The sequence below is a fragment of the Bipolaris maydis genome (genome assembly GCF_028858645.1).
Source record: "Bipolaris maydis strain C4 unplaced genomic scaffold PSV08scaffold_5, whole genome shotgun sequence".
NCBI lineage: Eukaryota > Fungi > Ascomycota > Dothideomycetes > Pleosporales > Pleosporaceae > Bipolaris > Bipolaris maydis.
In genome coordinates, this window is record NW_027093861.1 from 1,277,142 (window position 1) to 1,301,850 (window position 24,709).

General features: G+C 49.4%; 10 protein-coding genes across 10 annotated transcripts; 7 read left to right on the forward strand and 3 right to left on the reverse strand.

The window, feature by feature from the left end:
* Positions 1-1,642: 1,642 nt before the first annotated feature.
* On the reverse strand, positions 1,643-2,839 carry PSV08DRAFT_220879 (uncharacterized protein; the record flags this gene model as incomplete). The annotated part of the gene is made up of 5 exons (XM_014226651.1): positions 1,643-1,873; positions 1,900-2,056; positions 2,111-2,139; positions 2,249-2,639; positions 2,769-2,839. The coding sequence occupies 5 exons, from the start codon at positions 2,837-2,839 to the stop codon at positions 1,643-1,645; spliced, it is 879 nt and encodes a 292-aa protein (XP_014082126.1).
* Positions 2,840-3,140: 301 nt separating this feature from the next.
* PSV08DRAFT_370214 (CoA-transferase family III domain-containing protein) lies at positions 3,141-4,814 on the forward strand (the record flags this gene model as incomplete). Its single annotated transcript, XM_014226650.1, has 3 exons — positions 3,141-3,505; positions 3,569-3,907; positions 4,007-4,814. The coding sequence occupies 3 exons, from the start codon at positions 3,141-3,143 to the stop codon at positions 4,812-4,814; spliced, it is 1,512 nt and encodes a 503-aa protein (XP_014082125.1).
* A 395-nt stretch (positions 4,815-5,209) lies between these two features.
* PSV08DRAFT_370215 (Aldehyde/histidinol dehydrogenase) lies at positions 5,210-6,799 on the reverse strand (the record flags this gene model as incomplete). The annotated part of the gene is made up of 3 exons (XM_066093183.1): positions 5,210-5,289; positions 5,338-6,271; positions 6,431-6,799. The coding sequence occupies 3 exons, from the start codon at positions 6,797-6,799 to the stop codon at positions 5,210-5,212; spliced, it is 1,383 nt and encodes a 460-aa protein (XP_065949335.1).
* Positions 6,800-6,993: 194 nt separating this feature from the next.
* On the forward strand, positions 6,994-8,294 carry PSV08DRAFT_176732 (uncharacterized protein; the record flags this gene model as incomplete). The annotated part of the gene is made up of 4 exons (XM_014226648.1): positions 6,994-7,081; positions 7,258-7,482; positions 7,550-7,745; positions 7,787-8,294. The coding sequence occupies 4 exons, from the start codon at positions 6,994-6,996 to the stop codon at positions 8,292-8,294; spliced, it is 1,017 nt and encodes a 338-aa protein (XP_014082123.1).
* Positions 8,295-9,034: 740 nt separating this feature from the next.
* Positions 9,035-10,667, forward strand: PSV08DRAFT_370217 (uncharacterized protein; the record flags this gene model as incomplete). Its single annotated transcript, XM_014226646.2, has 4 exons — positions 9,035-9,133; positions 9,164-9,618; positions 9,650-10,474; positions 10,514-10,667. 4 exons carry the CDS (start codon positions 9,035-9,037, stop codon positions 10,665-10,667), a joined length of 1,533 nt encoding a protein of 510 aa, XP_014082121.2.
* A 905-nt stretch (positions 10,668-11,572) lies between these two features.
* PSV08DRAFT_400960 (glycoside hydrolase) lies at positions 11,573-12,464 on the forward strand. The gene is made up of 3 exons (XM_014226645.1): positions 11,573-11,775; positions 11,829-12,034; positions 12,091-12,464. Exons 1-3 carry the CDS (start codon positions 11,628-11,630, stop codon positions 12,382-12,384), a joined length of 648 nt encoding a protein of 215 aa, XP_014082120.1. The 5' UTR covers positions 11,573-11,627; the 3' UTR covers positions 12,385-12,464.
* Positions 12,465-12,773: 309 nt separating this feature from the next.
* Positions 12,774-14,245, forward strand: PSV08DRAFT_370219 (uncharacterized protein; the record flags this gene model as incomplete). Its single annotated transcript, XM_066093184.1, has 7 exons — positions 12,774-12,802; positions 12,890-13,019; positions 13,141-13,284; positions 13,391-13,456; positions 13,490-13,678; positions 13,889-14,094; positions 14,134-14,245. 7 exons carry the CDS (start codon positions 12,774-12,776, stop codon positions 14,243-14,245), a joined length of 876 nt encoding a protein of 291 aa, XP_065949336.1.
* Positions 14,246-17,130: 2,885 nt separating this feature from the next.
* Positions 17,131-17,743, forward strand: PSV08DRAFT_370224 (uncharacterized protein; the record flags this gene model as incomplete). Its single annotated transcript, XM_066093185.1, has 3 exons — positions 17,131-17,412; positions 17,467-17,576; positions 17,632-17,743. The coding sequence occupies 3 exons, from the start codon at positions 17,131-17,133 to the stop codon at positions 17,741-17,743; spliced, it is 504 nt and encodes a 167-aa protein (XP_065949337.1).
* Positions 17,744-18,691: 948 nt separating this feature from the next.
* Positions 18,692-20,265, forward strand: PSV08DRAFT_200150 (uncharacterized protein). Its single transcript, XM_014226643.1, has 2 exons — positions 18,692-19,420; positions 19,484-20,265. Exons 1-2 carry the CDS (start codon positions 18,750-18,752, stop codon positions 20,160-20,162), a joined length of 1,350 nt encoding a protein of 449 aa, XP_014082118.1. The 5' UTR covers positions 18,692-18,749; the 3' UTR covers positions 20,163-20,265.
* Positions 20,266-20,434: 169 nt separating this feature from the next.
* On the reverse strand, positions 20,435-24,416 carry PSV08DRAFT_408977 (acyltransferase family-domain-containing protein). Its single transcript, XM_014226642.2, has 2 exons — positions 23,088-24,416; positions 20,435-21,816 (listed from the first exon to the last, which is right to left on the reverse strand). Exons 1-2 carry the CDS (start codon positions 24,277-24,279, stop codon positions 20,519-20,521), a joined length of 2,490 nt encoding a protein of 829 aa, XP_014082117.1. The 5' UTR covers positions 24,280-24,416; the 3' UTR covers positions 20,435-20,518.
* Positions 24,417-24,709: the final 293 nt, after the last annotated feature.

Consider the following 24,709-nt stretch of genomic DNA (forward strand, 5'->3'; position numbering starts at 1 on the left):
GGAGTTTATTCTTCCGAGCAAGAAGCAAGAAGCAAGGCATCATACATAGGTCATTCGGCAAGTAAGTAACTCCAGGGAACCACATCGTACCATCGCAGATTGATGCACATTGCTATACACGAAGTGAATATACTATTATCATACGTCGTTCTATGTTGTCCCATGCTCTGTAAATCGAGGGATTGTATAAGATTTGCTTGGACATATGATAAATTCGTCAGTGGCCTTCCGCCAGTCCGGTAAGATTTGGGGTAAAATAGGCTTTATTGCGAATTCGACATATCTCTTTCTTGAAATGAGGCCTTGATACAGGCTTTGTTGTTATTTCTATCCATATTCTGCGCTGTGCTCCTCTATTCAGGTTCACAACGAATCCCTGCAACGCATTAGAGTGACGCAACGCGTGGTGCCGAACAAAGCCTAGCTCCTCAGCTTCGCATCGGCGATTGGCCCGCTTGCGGACTCCATCCGAACTTCTGCGTATGCGTATTCGTATGCGTATCTATGTAGATCTTTTGCGCACAGGATCGATAAGCGACTCGTACTTGTCCCGAATTTAGGTGTAGTAGCTAAGATCACCGCCAACGGTCTCAGTGGTACTGTGTCCGTTGCCGAGGTATGCAAAGTGGTTAGTGCCTAGATCGCGCGTGAATTTCCAATCCTCTCATCGCGGGTCGCGCAAAGCCTCGAGGTAGTGCAGAGTAGATCGAGGCCACAAAGCGAGGACCTTACCAGATGCTGTCCTCCATCCACGTACCTTTTCACAAATGAAAATCGGTGACTGTACTGGAGGTTGTCCTTCTGCAGCTTTAAAAGCATTTGAATAATTTACTCAATCTTCGCCTTGATGCTAAGAGGATGGGCCCGTTGCCGATGGGTCAATTGGGACCGAGCGTAAAGAAGTCATTCGGACAGTGATCAACCGCGATCCCGAGGTATGCCTGAAACTCATCTGACAGCCATGTTAACAAGTTGCAATCACGCTTGGATGGATGATAAATGGCGCACACAGAGATCAACACTTACCTCTCCACGCATTCTTGAGCATACGACCTCGAGCATCTTGCACAGGAAATGAGGGCTGGAACGTCGTGCTAAAGCCAGTGGCGCAGATGAGGCCATCGACCGGGTACTCGCCCTTGCCATTGCTACATACGACCCCGGTTGGTGTGATCTCCGTGATTTCTCAGAAACTGTTTGCACGCTGTCGTCTCTTAACGATTCAAAGTAGTCTGTCACGGGCGTAAGCCTTCAGCATCCGACGGACCACTCCAGAATCAGCACCTTCTCAAGCTTCGGGTTCTCAAGACGCTGTCGCATGAGGCTTTCCATGTACTGGATGCATATTGTGTTGCTGCTTGGAGCCTCGGTGGAACATAACTAAAATGCTGTTCGAAGCAGCCTCAGTCTTCTTGCGCATGTCAAGGTGCGCCTTTCTATCTTGGGAAAACTGAAGCCCTCTATCATACCTAGTGAAAAATCACTCTGCATATCCCACCAGCAGCCAAGACTATTGTCTTGTGAAAAGCCAACAATGACAAATGCTGCAATCCATTACCACCTGTCTTCAAATCCTTCCTCTCTCAAAGAATCCAAGCACAGTACAATCCGCACGGTTTGTGACCATTTCGTCGAGACAGCCCTAAAGGTCGGCGAGCTTCTCTACAATTTCGAGCCCCGTGGCAAAAAGGTAGTACTCGATTTGGAAGCCGCCTTGCATGCAGACGGCGAGCTTCGTCGTGGGTGGTGGGGGAGCGCCCGTAAAGCCAGTGACAGAGACCCTGTTCTTGCTACTGTGCGATATTTGGATATCGGTGATGTCGGCAACGACATCAGGGTTCAGGTAGAAGGAACCTTGAATCTCGTATACGAGCTGTGCGGTGACAGTATCTGACTCACCAGGCCACGCGCTCCGTCGTGAGGTGTGATTTCAAAGTCTCCGCTTGCCTTGATTTCTGCTAGTACTGGGAAACCCTGGTTCCAGATTTTAGGAATAGACTTGAAGCCAGAGAAGTTGCCGCCAGTGGCATAGCAACCACACTCGATAAAATCTGCTCTAGTTGTCAGCTCAGCTGCCCGGCGGCCCCAGATGATGGACCAGGAGATTTACGCACGGCCAGCAAGTAGTGATCCTGCTAGCTGATTATAGTCGGTCTCCTTCCATTCATGCCACCATGCTGCAGCACCTTGGGGAGACAAAATGTATTAGCGGTAGGCTGTGACAACCGCCAAAGATCAATGCGCTTACCCATCGCAGGGCTAGCGTCAGAGGATCTTCCGGAAATGATAATGTCGGCGCCTCAATGATGCCCGACATGCCCAAAAAGGCGTTGGCGCTGACTATGGGTTTGGTGATGTGTGACAAGTCACGGCCCTTGATATCAAGGTGCGGAGCAGAGCTGGGCGACTTCAGCGTGTCTAGCAGACTCAGGACATTATCTCCCTCGACGTATGCAACCTTGAGGCTGGTGATTCCATACGACTCAAGCAGCTGCCGATATTGCGCTGCGAGCCCTGCTAGGTTGAATGTTCCACCGTCGTGGATAATTTTGATGCCATTGGCGGCCACGATGTCAGCGGTCTCGCGGTCTAGCTGGCGAAGAAAACCCGCATCGTACGTAGCCTTTTTCAGGGTCCACCTGCTTCTCCAAAGCAAGCCATGCTACGTTTTGGCAGGATTCGATGCAGAGATCTTGTTGTCGCCAATGGAGAGGTGTTTGCCATAACTACGTCGTATATCAACCGGCCCCTCCCTCACTGCGTGATACAGAGCCAAGGGCCAGTCACCGAACGCGCCACTGACATTTGCAACACGAATTGAGCGCCTTGTTCCAGACATGTTGAAAGAGTCTTCTGATGTGCATTCAAACTTCTAGCGAAAGAATTCTCCAACAATCAAAATAGTAAGTAGTAGAATACTTACAGTCACCACTCCTCGAATCCTGTTTTACTAGTACGAACGGAAGACCCAGATTCCTGGCACCACCTTCGTTGTCATACTTTTCTGACATCAGCAGCCCCAAGCAATCTCAACGATACTACAAGGATGGACTCTGCAGCTTTCAGTCTACATAAGACCTTCCGGGACAACGTAATCTAAGTATGAGTAGTCCAGGTCCACCGAGCACTTTAGAGCAACCATGCAGCCGAAGCCGTACTCTGTGAGCCGAGAGGCCGACCGCATCTTTCGTGAACATCTCCTCAAGGACAAGCGACTGCAAATTCCCTCTAAAGTAGTGGCCCTGGCAGGCAAGACATTAATTGACGCGCCTAATACAATCGATACCGCCTATTTGCCGGTGCCGTTCAAGTTCACCGAGAGCAGCGCCGCCCTATGGGCACTCGCAACCACCTTTGGCAATGCCATAGTGCAGGAGCGATTCGGCATATCGCAAACCGCCCACATCAATACCGATGTTGCAACCCTGTTTCTCATATCTGCTGAACTTGCCACTGTCGACGGCAAGCCACTCAATGACCCCGAGCTCGTTCCTAGACTCCTCAAGTTTGACCTAGGGCGCTCCATGGACCCATACCGACGCTTCTGAACCACCATATATCGCACGAGGGACGACCGTTTCTTCCATCTCCACGGTAGCATGAATCTGGACAGGTCGCTTGCCATGATCGGCTTGCCACCCAGCTACGACACGGCTTCTTCCCCTGAGGACATCTTCCAGTTATACGCGTCCAAGATGGTCGAGTTTGACGCTGACTGGCTTGACACCGAGGCAAATGAGTACTGGCGCCAGGCTGGAACTGTGTGCCTCCCAGAAGATGAGTTCCACGCCAGTGCTCAGGGCAAGGCCATTCAAAACGACGGGCTCTACCTCGTCCAGCCATCAGACGTAGGCATTCTTGGGCCTGTTCCCTATCCAAATGTCCAAGACGCCAGCCGTCGCCTACTGTAAGGGTTGTATCTCCTAGACCTCTCACGCGTCATCGCCGCGCCCACTGTGGTCAAGCTGGCCGCCCTTTTCGGGACCACTGTGATTCGTGTATCGAGCACCTCGCAGCCCGACATGAGACCGGTCCTCGTCGAGGGCAACCTTGGCAAGCGCGATGTATCTCTCGACCTGAAATCCGAAAAAGGTCGCCAGACGCTGCGACAGCTCATCCTCGACGCGGACATTGTGCTTGACGGCTACCGGCCCGGCGCCCTGGAGCGTCTCGGCTTTGGTGAGTCCTACATACTCACCCTAGCCAGGCGGCGTGGGCGCGGAATCATTGTCGTTCGCGAAAATTGCTACAGATGGCACGGCCCGATGGCCTCACGATCATGTTGGCAGCAGATCTCCGACTGCTTCACGGGCGTCTCCTGGGGGATGGGCGAGTTCCTGGGCCTCAAGGAGCCCATTGTGCCGCCGCTGCCAAACTCGGACTACCAGACGGGCATCGTAGGCCTGCTCGGCGTCCTGGCTGCCGTGGACAAAAGGGCGAACGAGGGAGGTAGCTACACCGTCGATGTCTCCCTGAACCAGACTAACCAATTTCTTCTAAGTCTAGGCAAACTCCCTCCAGAGGTCCAGGCCAGTCTGCGCGCGCTGCATCCTGACTTTGCGCCCCGCCGCTCAGATGACATGGGAGCCCTCATAACCAAGTATCTACAGACAGCATGCACAAATACGCCAACGTTATTCAAGCCCAGGTATTTCAACCAAAGGGAGAGTAACTATGGTCGAGCAGACGGAAAGCTCGAGATGCTTAGATTCGTTACGTCTCCGACTAATTTGGATGTCACAGCGCTTGGATACGATGTTGGCAGTTGTTTCCACGGCGCGTACGCCCCTGAGTGGCCTGTCCAAAGTGCCTGATCCCAGTTTAAAACAGAAATAGCATTGCGTATCCTGGTTCAGTTACGAAGACATTAGAGCATGAATCTGAAGACGTGTCAGAAAGTTCTCATAGTAGCGCAGAGTCTTACGCTCGTTGAGGGACAGTCATCAGGGGCTAAGAATGATACATGCAGCTTAGGATAATCTGCCAAAGCACAATTGAAAAGATACACAACATCTATTAGCTGTATCACCAAGTCCTTGGCAACTATATAGATAAAATGTTCAGGACGATCCAAGGCTTCCAGTCATATTATATTCTTTTTCAAATTCGTAGTACTAAAAATAAAAACATGCACATGATAGGCGGGTTATACTAGATACGGGCTTCTTCGTTAGTTACAGCCACGTCCAAGATAAGCATAACCTAGCATTCAACCCAAGAACCGCATTCGAGCATACGAAAGGACCCGTTGATACATGTCCGGATATCCATAATAGGAGGCCAGCCAAGCTACCACACCAAGCCCAAGGGCAATACGTAGGCACCATGACCTAGTACCAGACGCGATTTTCTGATCCTGTAACGTCTCCCCTCTCCGAGACCTACCCTTGTTCGAGACAGCAACCATACCCTTATTCTTCGCATTAAACGGCAGATACCGGAACCCCATGAAACGGTCCAGCCACGTCGGTGGCATAGTGACAATTCTTAGGTGCGTAAAAGACTGGAAGCCGTACTCGCCATGGAAGGCTCCCATGCCGGACTCGCCTACGCCTCCAAACGGGGCATTGGGCACACCCGCGGGGAACAAGGTGTCGTTGATGGTGACACCGCCCGAGAGGGTGCGGTCCTGGATGTAATCGGTCTCGTTCTTGTCGGAGCTGAAGATGTACAGGGCTAGGGGCTTGGGTAGGCTGTTGGTCACGGCAATGGCGTCGTCGATGGTACACGGGATGACGGGACATATGGGTCCGAAGAGCTCTTCGCTCATGATGGCGTCTGTAGGTTTCACGTTGGTGACAATGACGGGTGCCATGCGGCAGTCTACCGCTGGAGCTTCACCGCAGCGGATGATAGTGCCGGAGGATTTGTCGAGGAGTGATGTTAGGCGGTCGTGGTTTCTTTTGTTGATGATTCGACACATGTGGCCTGTAGCGGCGAACTCTCGCGTCCAGTGCTCCAGCCGTGCGACAAAGGCGTCGTGCACGGCTGGGTCGACGAGAACGTGGTTGGCAGTGAGGCAGATCTGGCCCGCGTTAGTGAACTTGACAAGAGCGATGCGTTTGGCAGACAACTCGATATCGGCGGTCTTGGTGACGAATGCGGGACATTGACCGCCTAACTCTAGAGTTGTCGGCGTTAGGTGCTTTGCAGCAGCAGCAGCGATAAAACGAGCGATCTTAGTTGATCCTGTGAAGAAGATGTAGTCGAATTTACGTTCCAAGAATCGCGTCGTTTCCTCCGGTCCTCCTGTCACCAGACGAATGCACGACTAGTCCATGTATCTCGATACCAAGGACGCCATGGTCCTTTCAGACGCTGTCGCGAGCTCCGATGGCTTGATGATGACGCAGCAGCCAGCGGCGATGGCGGCAATGACGGGTTAAAGTGTAAGGAGAAAAGGAAAGTTCCAGGCGCCAATTATAAGCACGACGCCGCGTGGCTCTCCCCGGATACGTGCTCTGCCAATCCACCCAACTATGCCAGAACCAGGAACAGGCGTGGTTTCCACCCATTTTTCTACGTTATTAATGTGATGGAGGATATCCATCTTGAGTCCCATGAAGTCGGTCGTCCAATTCTCCATTTCATGCCGTCCAAGGTCGCTTGTCAGGGCTTCTTGGATCTCGCGCTCGTTGTCTTCGATCATCCACCATGGCTGTTTCAGCTGCCACTTGCGCCATTTAATGGATTTAGTTTTTCCAGATGCAAAGCTTTCATTCAGCTCCCGGTGGATAGCAGTGAAATCGAATTCTGTTTTCGTGTTGCCATTTTGCGTGGCGGTCTCAGGGCTCACCATAATTGTCTTCGACTCAATCTGTCTGCTAATAGGGGATTTTTTTTGCAGATGAAAAGGAACACGAGGCGCAGGACACATGTATAAACCAGTGGTGAGTTCAACAGTTCACGCAAGTCGGCAGAGAAACTTGAGGTTGGTGCAATGGGGTCTGGTGTGAAATAAATATCGGTGTCGTAAGCACACGTCAGAAAAAGATGATACTACCCACAGTTAATGCCGAGGTGCCATTGGAATCCATGCAATCATCTTTGTCGCCATTATTGTACTACAAGAGGGTAGGAGGTTCATCTTGAAGCCTCGCAGCATCATCTAAACAAGCCGTGTTTCTTCAAAGTTCACGAATCATCACCCAGCAGATATGGATATCCTCAACTCAATCATCGGTTTTCCCTCAACTCTCGAAGCAGCAGCCCCAAGAATCAACATTATCTCCAACACCGCACGAACATTATGAAAAGGCAGTTTCTTTGGTGGCAGCCTAGCTGCAGCTTGGTTGGTGAACCGTTGGCTGTCCCGCAGAGCGCTGAATGGGGGCAATGCCCCATCCAACTATCACTGGGACAAGGAAATTATACTGATAACGGGCGGCGCAGGTGGCATCAGTGAGGAAATTGTCAAATATTTTCAGACTCGGGACACTACAGTGGTTGTCCTAGACGTGCTCCCTCTTTCGTACACACCAGGTAAGTGAAGCCCACCTTTGAAGCCTGCAATCAATTGGCAGTGCTGATTTGCGCGCCTTGACGCTAGGCAAGAAGACGCATTATTATAAGTGTGACATCACTAGCTATGACAATTTGCAAGTAGTCGCCACACGTATTCAAGAGGAGGTTGGCGAACCGACGGTTGCCATCGCCAACGCCTGCATTTGCAGGGGCAAGCCGATCCTTGAAGCTTCCAAAGAGGCCGTTGAATTTTGTGTCTTTTCTTTTCCATCAGACAAATTGTGACTGTTTCCTTGCGCAGATTGTCACTGACGTACGAAAGGACTTTCGGCATCAACAACCTGGCCGTCCTTTGGACGGCAAAAGTATTCATGCTAAGCATGATTAAGAACAATCATGGCCATTTCCTAGTAGTCGCTTCTCAAACAGCATATTCCTCGACACCCGGTCTGACGGACTATTCCGCCACCAAATCAGCCGCCGTAGCCATCTACGAGGATCTCCATAGCGAGGTTCAATACATCCACAAAGCACGCTCTGTCCGCGTCTCCTGCGTCTCTCCCGGTGTTGTTGACACCAACATATTCGTGGGCATCAAGCTAGGCCTCGGTATATCTGCCCTGACACCACAGTATGTTGGGACTCAGATTGCGGACATCATACTCGCAGGAAGAGCCAGGAACGTTTTCATTCCCGCTTCAGCAGGCTTCTCGGTCATTCTGTGTACAATGCCTGACTGGTTTCGTGCTGCGATGAAGCCTGTTAGTATGGGCATATTTGAAAATCTCACGCCCTATGACCCGATGAACAGTCAGCGGAGGAGGGAATAGTTAGATGTATACATCCAGTAATGGATTGACCATGAATAGAGCGATTTTGGCCTTGTGAATCGAGTGAATCGAGAGAATACCTGACGGAATCAGGATTGTAATGGTGTTGTAGAAAAGAGTGTTCCGTTGATTCTGTTGGAAGCGTAATATCGCCGTACTTGCAAGTGTGATATCTCGTTCAATCTTCCGCAGGGTGACCATCTGCTTGTTCTTCAACACTCACAATTATACTCGGCAATTTCATTTACATAGTTCCTCGACTAAGGTGGAGCAAGGGGGGTGTCTCACACATGAGACGAATATGCTGTTGACGCGCCTGCAGGACATCCGACATTTGCTCCACTCCGGCTTTGTTCTCGGCTCTTATCTCTTCTCCGGTAGCAGCCGAAGCGTATGCTTTAAAGCACCATGCTGTTCAGGACTCCACATCCTACACCACAGTTTCCTCAGTCGACAATAGGTGTACTGTACCCATAGTAATACAACAGTTCAGCGTAAACCAAACTACGTAGTAGTGCTTCCGCAATGTATCGGCCTAGAACAACAGGATATGAACCCCTGTTTCCGACAGCAGTGAATGGCTGGTCAGCGCATCGCATGCATGATCCCCCTAGCTAGTGTTCCCTTGGCTTGGCGTACTATGATTGATATACTTCAACCTTTCTTCCTCGACTATCGGTGGTCGTGGACTAGACTAAAAACAACAACTTGAACTTAAGCACCTACTACTCGCATCTACGATGCCTCTCAGGATGGAAAGACCAAATAGCACCGCGTCCAAGGAAGATGGCAGCATCAACAAGACTAGCAAAAATGAGAGCCGCAATGGTTGTGGACGCGTTTCCAAGTAAACCAGCATGGCGAGGAAGAGGGCACAGAACCGGATCGCACGACAATATCTTCGAGAAAGAAGGGCCGCGAGCAGCCGGCATGCCGACAGAATTTCAGACACGATGCAGATTATCGCTGAGCCCGAACGGCTGACAATGCTGCTTGAAGCCCAGGCAAAGCTCACTAAAGAGAATCAACGGATGGAGGACGCCCTTTTCCGTATGCGGAAAAAGTTGCTTAGCTTAAGTAATGCCGCAGCTACTGCTGCCGATGACCCTATTTTTGATGAGTTTCTGGGGCGAAAATCATCATCGAGCAATTGCTCTTTAGGGGAGCTACAAGAAGCTATGCCCACTACGACTAGAGAGTCTCTAAGGCAAGACCAGATCTGTTCAGCGCTACCGTCACAGGAGACACAGAGTTTGGAGAGCGGCCATGTACAGGCATTTCTCGAAGCATCTTCGATTGCTAAAGAGCAAGGCCCTAGTGAACTGTTAACTTTTGGGCAAGATTTCCACTTCCAGCCAGGATACGGTGCCCAACTTCAAGAATACAGACTTCTTTAATGCATTGGAGGATAGCCAACAGACCTCTGCCTATAACTCCAAAACAACGCCTCTACCGGCCTGCGCCTCACCCTGGGACATATGCTCTTTTGCGCCACTAGAAAAGATCACCATCTGCAGTGCTATCGACTTCTCAACCAAAATGCTCCAAGCAGCACTGAACTGCAGAGCAGGCATCCGAGATACGGTCACGGTAGCGCACCTTAACACTGACCAGATCACGCAGTTGGTTTCAGTCGCGACTGTAAACCTGTTTTCAACATGCGCAGGAATGCAGCCATACCTCTATGGAGTCAATGCTGCGGCATACATGAAGAAAGTTGTCCACTTGCGGCTCACAAAGGCAGACCGCTCTTTGGTGCTGCAACCGTTCCGACCTACGCCGTTACAGAGCCATTTTTCTGAGAGCACTCTCTGTCCTGTAGTTGATTTTCAGCCCTCGCCTGAGATCCGCGACCAATTTCTACTCATCGGAGACAAGATCGACGCCAACGCGTTCTCCCGGGACCTTGTGCTTAATACGGTCGTCGAGGTTCCTGACCGCAATGTGGCGGTGCCTATCTGGGGACAATTCCAGCAACTGCACGAGGGCTCACAATCCAACATGTTCACCACTGACGCTCAGGTGCCGCGGTCGACGAACGATAAAGGCTGGGTCTTCTGCGAGATCAACCGAGTAAATCGTGACTTTCAGTTCTGGGCTGCCGACCCTGTTGAGGAGGCCCTCTCGCGGCAACTATTGCGGCGCATACAGGAATGGAGTACCGGCAACGGCCTCTCCTAGTTGTTCAAGACCGAGCATGACCAGCAACTCGCTGCGAGCACACGTATCGAGTCACCCTTGGTGGCCTTGGACTCCAGATTCCGTCCGGAAAAGACAGACCTGGCTCAAAGATTAGCCGCGGCAGGTGAGTGGAAGCTTAGCAAAGAATTCAAGGCAAAGTACCTGCAGTTCGACTACTCTTCAGGTAAGTAAGGCCCGGCTCCGCAAGAAATGTATGCACTGCTTACTGATCTAACCGTACAGTCTGTATATCTTTCGATTCGGCGCTGGTCTTGCCATCGGTTCTGTTGTTGATTTAGAAACAGATGCTTGCTAGATCAGCCAATATGGTATGTGCAATATGACTGAATAAACGAAATAACTTTGCCCCTCGAATATGAACGACGGATAACTTGTTTGTGCACATTAAAGGAATACTAGTGCATGATGTACTTGCTTCTGACTGACGGATTTGTTCTAGAGTGTTCTAACGATTCGGGGAAATAATCTAATATGAAACACACACTTACGTGCTTGTTTCGAATATAACAACCAATCAATGGCGTTGAAGTTCTGGTCTCGTGTTTCGCAATGCAACCAACCACCGGGCGCAGTCGAGGTGGTGAAACACGACCCTCAGCGATCTACGCGTATTTACCCGCTGGTCTACACAGATCTGGCATGGCATGTTTACCGACATTAACACGGAGATGGAATGCGTATGCATTCGTGGATTTCCCCACTCATGTTTATATAAGAGTGGATCAAATTAATCTATTATGAGAAGCTTAGCCTGAGATTAAGCAATGTCGGCAGGACTTAGGAAGCTTAATCTCTTGCAAACTAGCGTCGAGTGGACACAAAATGCCTCTTGGTAGGCGGATAAAATCTCGCATCCTTGCAAGCGACGGGATGGAGTTTTCCCCTGTAGCCAATCTGAGCAAAGTAGCCAACTTGGAATTAATGAAATCGGACGTAGTGTGGATTAAGCTTTAGCCAAGTAGAGGTGGTCAAGGTGGGGAGCCCGATCAGTATTTGACGAACCAGGGGGATGTGATCTGAATATAAAGAGTAGTAGTCCAAACTACAAAAGTATCTATCCTTGAGTCCAACTCAGTACCGTTCGTTAACTACATCAATCGCTTCCGCAAAACCCTTAAGAAAACATTCATCATGGTCTCTTTTACCACCGGTCTTGTCGCCTTCGCGACCATCATGGGCGTCATCGCTGCCCCTGTAGAGGGTCCCGCGGACGTCGCCATCTCGAAGCGCAGCAGTCCCAACAGCTCGGGTACCAACAATGGTTTCTACTACCAGTTTTGTGAGTGACAGCCTCGTTCAATGCTAGAGCAATCCTACTAACCTAACGTATAGGGACTGATGGTCAGCGTGGCAGCGCCACATACACGAACAAGGCAGCTGGCGAATACTCTGTAACATGGACGGGCATCTCAGACATGACATCCGGCAAGGGCTGGAAGTCCGCGCAGCCGAGGAACATTACTTTCACTGGCAATGTCAAGGCCCAAGGCAACTTCTATCTTGCCGTCTACACTTGGTCGCAGCACGGTGAAAACTACGTAAGTCTTTCCATCGCCAATGTTCGCTGGACTCCCTGTCTCACGCTTAAAAATAGATTCTTGAGGACTACGGCTCGTACAACCCGTGCAGCCAAGGCAAAACAGTTGGTACCATCACCAGTGATGGCAGCGAGTATCAGATCTGCACTGTTGACCGTGGAAACAACTACATTCAGAACTGGTCGATCCGCCAGAACAAGCGCTCCAGCGGTACGGTCACTACCGCAAACCACTACAATGCGTATGCTGCGCACGGCTTGACCCACAACCCGCTCAGCGAAGCGGCCTACCAGATTGTATCTACTGAAGGATTTGGAAGCTCTGGTTCGGCTGACATCACAGTGTCTTAGTCATTGTGCTCTTACTTTGTTCGTTTCTACACTTCAGACTGTATATCTTATCTTAGCTCAGAATTTTACTCTTACACTATCATATTACTGAACCAGAGAGATTACATTCTGTATCACGTGAAATATTATAAGTTAATAGCGTCCTATCACGAAACCTTGGACCGAAGGCCCAAGAAGGCCAATCATTGCAGATTAACTGGGGATTTATTGGGCATCTCTTGGGTTGATAGAGTCTCGATCACGTGTACAGAGCATATAGACCCATCTAACCCTCAAGTAACTCGTTGAGGCTTCGTCTCAACTCACTCTGATTGATATCTTTTGTACTTATTTGTGATACATATCATATCTTGGGCCAATCGAGTCACAGCGTATCTGAGCAAGTTCACATGACATACCTGTTCCTCTATCAGGATTCGTTCGAATAGAGAGCTTCGTGTCCCCATCTCGAAAGCTCAGGTCCAAATCATGAGACATGATTAGTTCTGTACTACAACGTGATTAGCCTCTGGTGTGTATACCATGATGGATATTCTTTTGAGCCCGCAAAGGGCCTAGCATGTCACTTCTTTAGCCTCGCATTTCATCATTTCCAAGACATGTTGATTTGTAAGGCGTCCTTACTCAAAGCCCTGGTCAGTTGCAATCTTGCCCAATGGATTATGTGCTAATTGTAGTAGGCCATGACGGCAATGGTAAGCCTGCTTGAATTTGGATATATAGTCAGCGCCAATATCAACCGCACCTTGACTATAGGCATTGTTCACCCTTGAATACTTAAATATGCAGATTGAGACTTTGCGCGTTTCAGAAGCGGCAAGAATAGTCATGAACTTGACTCTGCACAAAAGAAACCTTGACCGTGGCTCATACCAAGAATGTAGAAGATCATCTTTTGTTGTATATGGTTTGTAAAAAGAACACGCTTTACTTCAAGCACCGCCTCTGTATGTCGTGTGAGTCTCATTTTTCGCAAGAAATCGGTTCGCTCGCTGCCATGCGCTAGTCAATATCCGACATTGACATGAGCTGTCCGCTTTCTACTGATTTACCGATGCATATCAAAGGCTTAGTCTGACTTCCTTGATGGGCACGCTACTCGAAGATTTTACCGAGAGCAAATGATTTACTCTTCTCGATACATGCTACCTTGACTCCAGCAGAACAATGCTTTCAGCAAATGGATCGCATCAACGACGAACTGAAAGCGTGGCTAAACTTGATTCCCAATAGGCTGCGCCCAGGTTCGTCATTGCGTCAACATCGATCTAGGCCTCTGTATACGCAAGAAATGGTATTGAGAATTCATTGCTCATATTGCAATCTGAGAATTTTTATATCACAAATAATTCTCAACCGGTGCCCCAAAAAAGGATCTCAGTGAAAATCCAAAATGAGAAGTGTTTGTTGACAACAGCACGCGCGATCATTGAGTCGACCTACATGATTGCTATGAGCCCCTTCACTCTCATGTGATGAATTTCTTCGAGGTGACAAAATCAAGTGGGAAAAGCCGCTAACAATGCTTCCAATGTTCATTGTCTTCGATTTCGTCGTTCACTGCCCACTCCATTCCGAGACCAGGAGAAACCTGTCGTACCTTGACATAGTTGCTGCTCACTATGCTAGACTCGAGTTGTTAGCACAAGGCACCATTCAGGATGCCAGGTTCGCGGATTTTATGTCCATCGCACGTTTCTACATTGATTAGTCAACCGGAGATCCTGCAAATATCGCCAACAATACTAGTTCAGTTGGTGGACCCAGCATCCTCCGAGAATCACTAGACGACAGTTCACTCGCAGTTGAAAATCCTGATTTCATGTCACAATCTGACTTTGAGCAGCCATCGGCTATATGAGGCCAATAGTATGGTATGCTTCCTTTCTTGTGTAATCATCGAAGGTCCTTCCTATCAACTCTTGCTTCTCAAGATTTCTCTCGTCTTTCGCATTGCGACAAACGCGTTGACCTTTTCCAGGTGAATTAGATGGACAAATGCCGAATTTCATGTGCTGGAACAATATTTTCTAGATTTCCCAGGCCCAAGCGCCTCGTTTTACATGACCCTGCCAACATCTGCGTACGACATGGCTGGTTCCTTCGGAGATTCGCTCGGCTGGATACCGGATGGTAGTCTCGAGCTACAGATCACTAACCTAGCTTCTTTGAGAACTACGCAATAGATGACACACAAGACTAAAGTATACGAGATAGCCTAATTTTGAGTCAAACTCCTGGGGCAAAAGATAGTGACTGGAAAGATACGATGCGCAACGATCCCAGCATTTCACCGAGTTATGATGATAGATAATCATCTATTATTTTTGCAAAGAGAGTTTGTAATATACACTCAAAGTAACCTGTTGGTGTTGCTTATCGGATACAAATGTGCGAAAGGGGAAAGAGAGTGAAGCGTTACCCTGTTTGTAAAGGTCTTGCAATCAGACATGTAAGGACTAATAGAACAAGATACGACTGGAAGACTTCACTGCCAGTAGCAGATAGGATAACATGATATAGAAATCCTCAAAAATCCCAATTGCAAATGTCTTTGGGCTGGCAGCGTTTGCCGACGACGTACGACGTTCAGTGAAGGTAATGACAAACTCAAATGCTGTCACTCGCTCGGGCGCCTGGAACAACAAAGCCTGGGTCACCACTGTGGAAATTATACTCATCGCGACATTAATGCAAGCTTCCATCTCTACCTTTACCTCCGTTAGCCGGATTGTATGGTCGTTCGCAAACTCATGCGGTCTTCCATCCATCGCCTTAGCTACCCATGTATATCCTAACATGCGGGCTCCAGTGAATGCAAACCTGCTCTGTGCAGGCATTAGAATCACACTGGTCACGCTTCAATTTGCGCCTTCACACGTCCTCGACCCTCTTTACGGGTCGGGAGTGATCTGTGTCCTGTTTTTCCTATGGAATACCCATAACCTTGTTGTTGGCACGCGGATGACAACGGTTGCTACAAATTCGCTATTTTAGCCTCAGGAAGTTCGCACTCTTGTTTAGTGCCATGAGCTAGTCTGGCTTCTGTGGACTTCCATTGTCTTCTGCATCCCTCTAGGTTATCCTGTCGCCGACGATGTCATGAATCGGGCTCCTGTTGTGGGAGCAGCTACTACCTTAATCTCTCTTATCAACTTGCTGGTTGAGAGACACACGTATGAACTTCATGAGGCTTTTTTCATCGTATAGATAGCCTTCATGATGAAGGCTTGCAGAATAGGTTCGGAACATTGCAAAATATCTTATTTATCGAGCTTGTAGAAGAATGAAGGGGCTGAATTATCGAGATCAAATCTTATATTGGTAAAAGATGAACGCATTTAGCAACGCTGTACTTGAGATTAATCAGTGGAATCACCGAAAAGGTTTCATTGACTCATCTTCTAGTGATAATAGGTGGACTACTTGCCAAAGCTTTGAGAGCTATTATGCTGACGACTTCATGCTATCGAAGCTTCGAACTAACATCTCAATAATTAGTCCAGCAGTTTATCCTGATAGAAAACCCTTAATCTAAACAGTACGTAATTTTCATGCTTCTATCTGCGAAAGAATAAGGATTACTTAGATATGCATTCGATTTCTTGATGGAAGTTCTTCTGTCTTGATTTGATAGCCATTTTAATCCTGGTACAGCCGTTTGCTATACTTAAAGCGGTATGGCGTTAGCAAATATAGCCAAACAACGACCAGAAGACATCCCTGGCCAATGTGCGGCGAAATACGTAGATGATTGGTGGCAAGTGTGCCAGCCAATCATTGCGATGGGTGTCACCAACAGGAGACTTGGACGGTTAAGCACCGCAGATCTGCTAACAATATCTATGTGCTCTAAGCTCTCGAGATTAAATTTTTTTTCTCTTTAGCTATCTTTGCCAAGTCCTTTTCGCGATCAAAGTTCGTTATTACTCTTGTAGTTGCTGCGTAGTTGCATTCGAAACCTCGCGAGTTTTGACGCATAAATACTTCGCATCACTCCGTTCTAAGGAACTATTGGTCACCAGGAGTCCACTGGTTTCCTTCACCTATTGTCGCAATTGCTCCCGCTTCTCTAGATGGTGGCCACAGTCACCAGGTACTGTTCCCCTTAATTTATAGAGATCCGTTTACTCCGTATCTTGCGGCTGTAACGGGGAGGGCTAAACGCGTGAGTCGTATCTGCAGGGAAGATGCGGCGTAAAAGGAAAACTAAATAGAGTTTATTTACCAAGAATGCGAATGCGGATTAATTCACGACCTGAAGTCCTTGCCAAAAGTCTTATACGCAGTATGTAGTCTGTGCATCTGTGTATACTATCACGCTATTATAGGCCTATGCACGTTTTAAAGCTCTAGTCATCGGGCCTTTATAGGCTAGAACTTGTCTTTTCGGCTTTAGGTATTATATTTTAATTTATGCGTATTATATAAGAACACCATTCTACAAAAAAACAGTTTAACTATGAATGTGGTGATGATAGAAACGATAGGGGCAGCATGGCTTTCATCTGCTTACAGCATTGAGTATTGGCTAAACGCAGACTGCCCGAGGTTAGATCTCCGCGTTTAAATATATTCGCTTATTTTATTACTTTGCAGGGCGATTGAGGCCATTTAGGTCTCTAGTAACACGTTCACTGTAGGGGTTGCTATAAGAGGATCCTGTTCGCAAGAGCAAGTAGACATCATCTCTTAACAGCTACCTATCGCCCCATCATCCCATAATCCAACAATCCTGCATTCAAGATGCGCGCCACTCTTCTCGCCGCTCTTTTGGCTACTACTGTTCCCGTAGTAGTAGCTCGTTGGAACCAAAAACTATGCAATGGAGCCGGAGGCTGCATTCATGCCGGCTATGGTACTAACGACCCTTTTCTCTGCCCCGACGGTAGTACTCTAAGCACCTATGAGTTTGCGAATGACCAGTATAACGCCGGGTTGGGCAATAATGTTCCTGCCGGCAAAGAGGAATTCCCCGAGACTTGCATGGACGGCAATGTCCCTCCTTCTGCAGGAGTTGAACTTGTCGTAAGTAGCCTTTTCTCATGTTATGCAAATGATGCATATGCTAACCACGACTAGAAATCCCAATCAAGAAACAACCAAACCATGTACTTTTATCTTAGGAACACTCGTGACAACACGAACCCAGAGAAGTTCAATTGCTACTCCCGCGATCCTAACCCATCAATGTAAGTTTTTAGCAAGGCGTATGTGAAAAATTTTCGCTTTCTAACTCTTATCAAGCTACACCGTTTGCGCTATGTACGATCCAAGCGGTAAAAGGTGCAAGATCAACTTCTTGCCTAGGCCCCCGATCGGAGAGTTAACCTTCACACACATCCGTCGGAAACCGTGAGGGTCAAGTTACTTAACTTTCAACTCTTGGCGCATAATCTGGAGGCTAGGTCTCTTGTAAGGGCTGCGATCAGTAGAGTGATGGTTTGGGTACGTAATTAATTGTATTTGATTGGAAGCTATCGAACTTCACCGTTCACTATAATAAATGATTTTTAACTACTATCAATTTCGCCCGTGTCATTTATTTCAAGGTACAACAGCTTTGTGTAAGGTAGCTTGAATTAGTACCAAGGAAGCAAATGTACATGTTGCAACATGTTCTTTGTGACATCATTGGAAGACTTGTGGTGCGGGGTATTGGTCTTGATCCCTGAGAGTAATCACTGGAAGGTTGTGTGCCCATGGATCATGATCGATCATGATAGTCGGGCATTATACTACAGTTTTGGGACTGTTTACAGGGGCTATATATGAGCCTCGGAGAAACATATACTACACAGTCAAGATAGTAAAGCACAACGATAACAGAGACGCCAAGGGCCCGCATGCACCACGTCAAACAAGCGGTAAATTTCCGCGATGTTCGGTACTTAGTTGACGGACTTACGGAAGCACCGCGATCACAGCCTACTAAACTGGACTATTGTGTTGACTAGCGGCGGGCGCTATGCAGGGCCAAGGCCGGGACGTGCCCAGGAATTCGCTTCATAGGGTAACCAGCAAGTCAGAGAAAACTTGGCCAGCTGGGGGGAGTGCCTGTCTGTAGCAGGGTAACCTGCATAAAAAGAATGCTGAGTGAGACTGAAACATCCGTGGTACGATAGTCACGCTTGAAAAAATGAATTCCGCGTCATTGCATTGCATTCCGCTGTGTTCAAGCCCGGTATAAGTCGTACGTATATGTAGTACTAGTAAGCTGCACCCCAGACTGCACCCCAGATCGACAATCTCTCCACAATCCTTCAAGATCCTCACGATCTCCCACGATCCCCGACAAAACAGAGGCGGAGAGAGGAAGAATCCGACGAAAAAGAGCAGGAGAAGCAAGAAGAAAGAACAGAAGCATGGAGATCATCATTGTTGGCGCTGGCCTCGCCGGGCTCTCGACTGCACTAGCCCTCTCGCACTCGCTCTCGGGCACCAGCCCCAAGCACCGTATTCTTCTTCTTGAATCCGCACCTCAGCTGGCTGAGATCGGAGCGGGCGTGCAGCTCACACCCGTGGCCACGCGTTTCTTCTTGCGGTGCGGGCTGGGCCCAGCGCTGCTTGATGCCTCGGCAGTGCCGTCATCATGGCACCTGAGGCGTGGAAGCGACGGCGAGGTACTGAACCGGGTGCCGATGGATCGATTTACGGAGTGGTACGGGGCGCCGTATATAGTTGTGCACCGGGCGGACCTGCATCGAATCCTGTGGGAGGCGCTGGTCGCGAGACAAGGGAAGGAGGCAGCGGTAGACGTGGAGATGAGGCTGGGTACCCGCGTGGCCGAGTACGGAGTGGAGGAGGGATGGGTGCAGGTGCAGGGCGGAGAGAGGCTCAAGGCAGATCTGGTGATAGCGTGCGATGGGATCAACAGCTCTGCGAGAGGCCAACTGATGCGGAGCCTGGGAGCACCGCAACAGGAGTGGGTGGTGGGCACAGGCATGTCTGCCTACCGCGTCATGGCCGACGTGAAGGAGGTGCGGGCCGACCCACTCACTAGGGAGATTGTCGAAGAGCATGCGGGAAATTGCTGGTGCGTCAAAAAGAGACAAAAGAAGATGGCTGACCGTCCGAACACTTGCTGACCATTCCTCAGGGCCGATACCGACAAGCTCGTCATGACATACATGATCCGCGGCTCTGACAAGCTCAATATGGTGCTTTCCCACCCGGACACAGTCGACACCAGCGCCTGGACCCAGGAACAGTACAAGGCCGAACTAACCCGCTTCTACGGAGACATGGACCCGCGCGTAAAGCGCTTGATTGAACTGGCCTCAGGCCCTATCGCCAATTGGCCCGTCCACCAAGTTCTGCCTCTCCCCAGCTGGACATCACGAACCAAGAACTTCGTCCTCATCGGCGACGCCGCCCATGCCATGTCCTTCTACCTGTCCATGGGCGTCTCGCTCGCCATTGAAGACGGTTTAGCGCTCGCTACCGCCTTGGCCCGCCACGTCTCGCGCCCAGAGACCTTCTCGCTGGCTTCCGCTATAACGCTATTTGAAACTGTGCGCAAGCCGCGTGCGGAGAAGCTTAGTGCGGCGAGCCAGCACGCGGGAGACTTGTTGCACCTAGGTCCTGGGCCACAGAGAGATATGCGGGATAGAGCAGCCAGGAGGGACGGGGCCGAGGGCGAGGAGGAGACCAAGGGTGATCCACTACTTGATTGGACAAGTTATGGGATTACGGATAAGAACATTAGGCAGTGGGTCTATGGGCACGACGTATTAGATGAGATAGAGAGTGAGGAGCATAAGATGAGTAAGTTGTGATGAGGTAGATATAGATTTTACATAGTACACGGTGATGCGTCATGAACATCTCTTGCAATATCCGACGGCGCTGGTTGCCTTTGAATATTACCTACTCAAACAACATCTTTCTCTGAGGATCGTATCACTATGATCATACTATCTTACAATACTTTTATCGCTATGTTCTTTCTCTCTAGGCTCTACCAATTCTGCTGCTTCAAGCACAATCTCAAAATCAGCTGTAGTTGTAGAGTTCTTGTTTCTCCAAGTTGAAGTCTAGTTCCAATGGATTGGTCGTGAAAATTTGGCCGTTATGCACAATATATAAAATCTACAAGAAAGAAAAAGCCCTGAAATGCGCCCAAGACACTGCCCTAGCTGTTAACCAGACACCACTCCTCCAACCGCCTACTAATCCCTACACTAGGTATATCCACGAACCTCCAAAAAACATCTGCCGCCCAAATCGTCAAAGTAGTCTGAACAACCCACGAAAGAAAAAGACCCAGTTCATACCGGTACACAGTATCATTTCCTGTGAACGACCACAAGAACAACATACTCCTGTACCCAAAGCTATTGATCATAGCCTGGTGCACGCAATACAACGCAAACGAGATTTTCCCCAGATACTTTGCAAGTTGCGTGGTAAACATGGTCTGTAAAAAGGGTGACCGAGACACCACATAGACGAGTATTACGGTACCAATGGTGACGAATAGATTGGGGCAACGTATCGACGGGCCAAACAGCGTGCTTGCGACGTAGTGGAGCGGAGCCGAGAAAAGGGCCTTCTCACCCTCTGCAGTAGGATACGACGCAACAAACATTCCAAAACCAAACAACAAACTCGACTGTATCTTTTGCTCCCGGGACTCGGTACTCCGGCCCGGCGCAGCAGCAGCAGCAGCAGCAGCAGATTCTTGCCGTATAAGATACAATTCCGCCAGCGTAGTCCCGGCAAGGAAGAGCGTGGCCTCTGGATGATTCTGAAAGAGAAAGTACACCGCGATTGTAGTGGTAATGCTCATTCGCACGGCCTGACGCACTTTTGCGAGGCCAATGAGCGCGAGGAAGCTGATAAAGGAACAGCTGAGTTCAATCGGTATGGTCCAGAGTTGCACGCCGTAAGGCGGGTGTCGGGTCCGGCGCGCAAGCGGGTCGGACCAGGTCCACACCTGCCCCGCCCAGTCGGTGAATTGCTTGGAAAGCGAGTGGTGCGCGATCGGTATCCGTAAAGGTTTGCTGAGAAACGGCCAGTTCTTTGTTAGGGCGTACGAGAAGTCGAAGGCGCCGCAACATGCGACCAGGAAAGTAATTGCGAGTGTGACTAAGCATGGTAGGTAGAGTCTGCATGGGCGCCGGAATGTTGCTGATACCATGGTGTCGAGGAAGGCGCTGTAGGATCCGTTGCGGATGAGCTTTAGTGGCTTGAGCGAGATGGAGAAGCCGGATATGACGAAGAAGAGGGAGACGCTGACGTGCCCGCTGTAGATCAACCGGATGATGGGCAACTGGGTTAACCAGTAGTCTTGATCGTCATTGTAGCCGTTGAATCCCCGGGTGGCCTGCGGATGCGTGGGCATGAAGAAATGGCAGCAATAGACGATGAAGGCCGCATAGCCTCGCATGCCGTCGAGGAAATCCGTCGGACGTATCTCATCTCGAACGGCTGTGGAATTGTGGAAAAGAAAACTCGGTAGTAGATTTCGCACGATCCGGCGATGGATAGATCGATATCTTGTCGAGACGCCGAGGAGTGAAGGAGACAGGAGTCCTTTCTCCGTCTCCCCCAGTGTAGTGTCCGCTATGTTTAGCATCTTTTTGTGTGCAAGGCGAAATGGCCGTTTCCGTTGGTAACTGGTATATAACGTACATTTTGAAAAGGGGGTTTAAAAAGCGACTGTGTAAGTGTATTGATTTCAGGGGCCGTGGCTGATCGCGACTTCCGCGGTCACAAAAAAGAAGATAGTCGAGTGAGGATGACTGTGGCGTTTGTTAGCGCATGCGAGATTTAGACTGAACGGGAGTGATGTTGGCGTCTTTTAGCGCGTTGGCAGTGGCTTGGAGGCGGAACTGATTAGGAGTAGTCCGTAAGGAAACTCCGAGTCATAGCGTAAGCTGAACAAAAGTATTGAGCTCCGTTGGCCAGACCAACTAGTGCCGGAAAACTTTCACATGTCGCGTGTGATATATCCCGATCAAGCGTGTAGGTTCGCTTGCTTCTGAGCCGATGCATGGTGACCATGTATGTTCTGATTAGTCCATTGACTCAGTCTAACAGCTGAACAAGGCTGGGCGCCATTCGCTCCACTGTCATTATCCCTTACATACATGCAACAAGAGAGAAGACAGCCGCAGCATGAACTCGGCTACTAGCGGCGCACGCGAGTGGAGGATGGGCCGTAGTAGTTACCAGGAATCCTTCTGAACCGAAGTTGCCCCGTGAACTGGATATCGAAGCCTCCTCTCTGCCCTACCATAGAAATTGGGCAAACAGGCTGTGGTGACTGCTCGGATTAAGTAATTCCTATTCACTCACCAGCCATCATGTTCTCAAACCATTACATGATCATGCACTCAGTCTGTAGCGGAATAGGATCATAATGAATTAATGATCTGTCATTCAATGGTTCTAAAAAGCACAACATGAACAGACACATCTAAATCAATGAGATACAAGCCGTTATTAGTATCAATTTTGGTTCCGTGTTCGCCAGTGACCATGTGTATCAGTTATGGTTTTTGATTGATAGCTGAAATATATAAAAGGCATATTAACATCATAGACGCGCAAGCTTCCAAAAAGACATTGCTGCTAAAGAACAAAGAGAAAGAATAGAAGTGGGTTCTCTGCCCGCCCACCAGAACTGATCAATGCCAGTGAGGTGCAATCCTCCACATGCACAAGGGGATGTACTTAAACGAGGATGGCGAACTTACCAGGCGCCTTAGCAGGGGCAGACGCCGCCTTGCGACGCTGGAGCACACCACCACGCTTAACATAACCAGCAGATGCATGTCCGTAACTCTCAATGGGCTCATCGTAATCCGACGAGGGGTCAGCGGCATAGGGTGTTGTGCTGGTAGTAGCGTCGCCGGTGCTGTAGCTAGGAACGGTGCTGTAGACGGCAGCAGGGGTGGCAACAGGATAAGTGGAGGTCTGCTCGAAGCTGCAGGTATACGCTTGGTGAGCCTCGGTGACGGTAACTGTCTCGGCAGGGTGATGATAGACACCAGCCTCGTACTGGGTAACGGAGGGATAAGTGACCGTGGTGTCGTGGTCGTAGACGGTCGTGGTAGGCTTGACGATGGTGTATGTTCCGGCTGTGGAGCATGTAACAGTTGTGCTGTGGATGACGGTGTTGGTCACGGTGCCTTGAGTCTCGTATCCGATGTACACGGCGGCGATGGTGGTTGGCTTGGTGACTTCGGTGATTTGACCACCGTAGGTGACGGGCTTGTTAGCCACAGCGTGGTAGGTCTGCTCGGCAGCGACATAGGTAGGGGTCGCGACAGTGATGTCATTGGCAGGCACTGTGTAGATGCCAGGAGCATCGAAAGTGGTCACCACGGGCTTGGGTTCACCGTAGGTAAAGGTGTGCTCATAAGTGGTCCACTTTCCACCAGAGTGCTTCTTGATTGTCACACCCTGCTCATCCTTGTTGCCAGTGTACTTTGGGTTTCCAGGATATCCAGAGATCGCATGTGGTCCCATGTGGTCATAGGCAATCTCGTGTATCTCCTCGTAGAGTTCGTACCATGTCTTGTTAGCGTGGGGTGCAACCGAACCTCCGTAATAGCCAGTCGGGCGAGCATAACCTTCAGGCGTAGCAGTGACAGTGTGGGTGATGGTTTTCTTCGTTTCGTACACAGTTACATCCTGGTTGGTTGCAGTGACAGTGACTTCCTTGCCATAGCCATCAGTGATGACGGTTGAGATAGCCTCGTATTCCGACCACTCGCCGTTGACGTAGGTCGGGACTGGCTGATACTGGGCTGTAACAGTGACTGGCTCTTTGCCGTGGCCGGGATAGACGGTGGTATAGCCGAGCTGGGATGAGGTCGTTGGAACGCCATAGCCATAGTCGGCTGCAACAGCTGTCGCAAGGGAGAGAATGGAGACGGACTTCATTTTCGATGTTAACTATTAAAGAATGACGAAGGTTGGATATTAAACAATAAAATAGCAAGCTACTAAAAGGACTTGAAGTGATGAGCAGAATGCAAAGTAAATTGCAAGAATCTGATGATCAAAGAGTGACTGTGGGTGAAAAAAAAAGATTCTGTCGTGGGTAGGACAGCATAATATTGTATGTACACTGTGAATGGACCACATCCTCCGTGGAGTGCAGCCTTTGCCAAGTTCGGCTATCTCACCGTCACTGTGCATCTCCCGTTTTCTTGGAACTTGGCATTACCGTCAGGAGCTACTAGAAAACCATACTTAGTAATTCTGCATCTGAGTACACAATCGGAACGCCAAGAATGGTGGAGATTAACTACCGAAGCGAACAGCCACCACTTACCGAATATCAGTGCATCGTCTCGTGCCTAATTTCCTT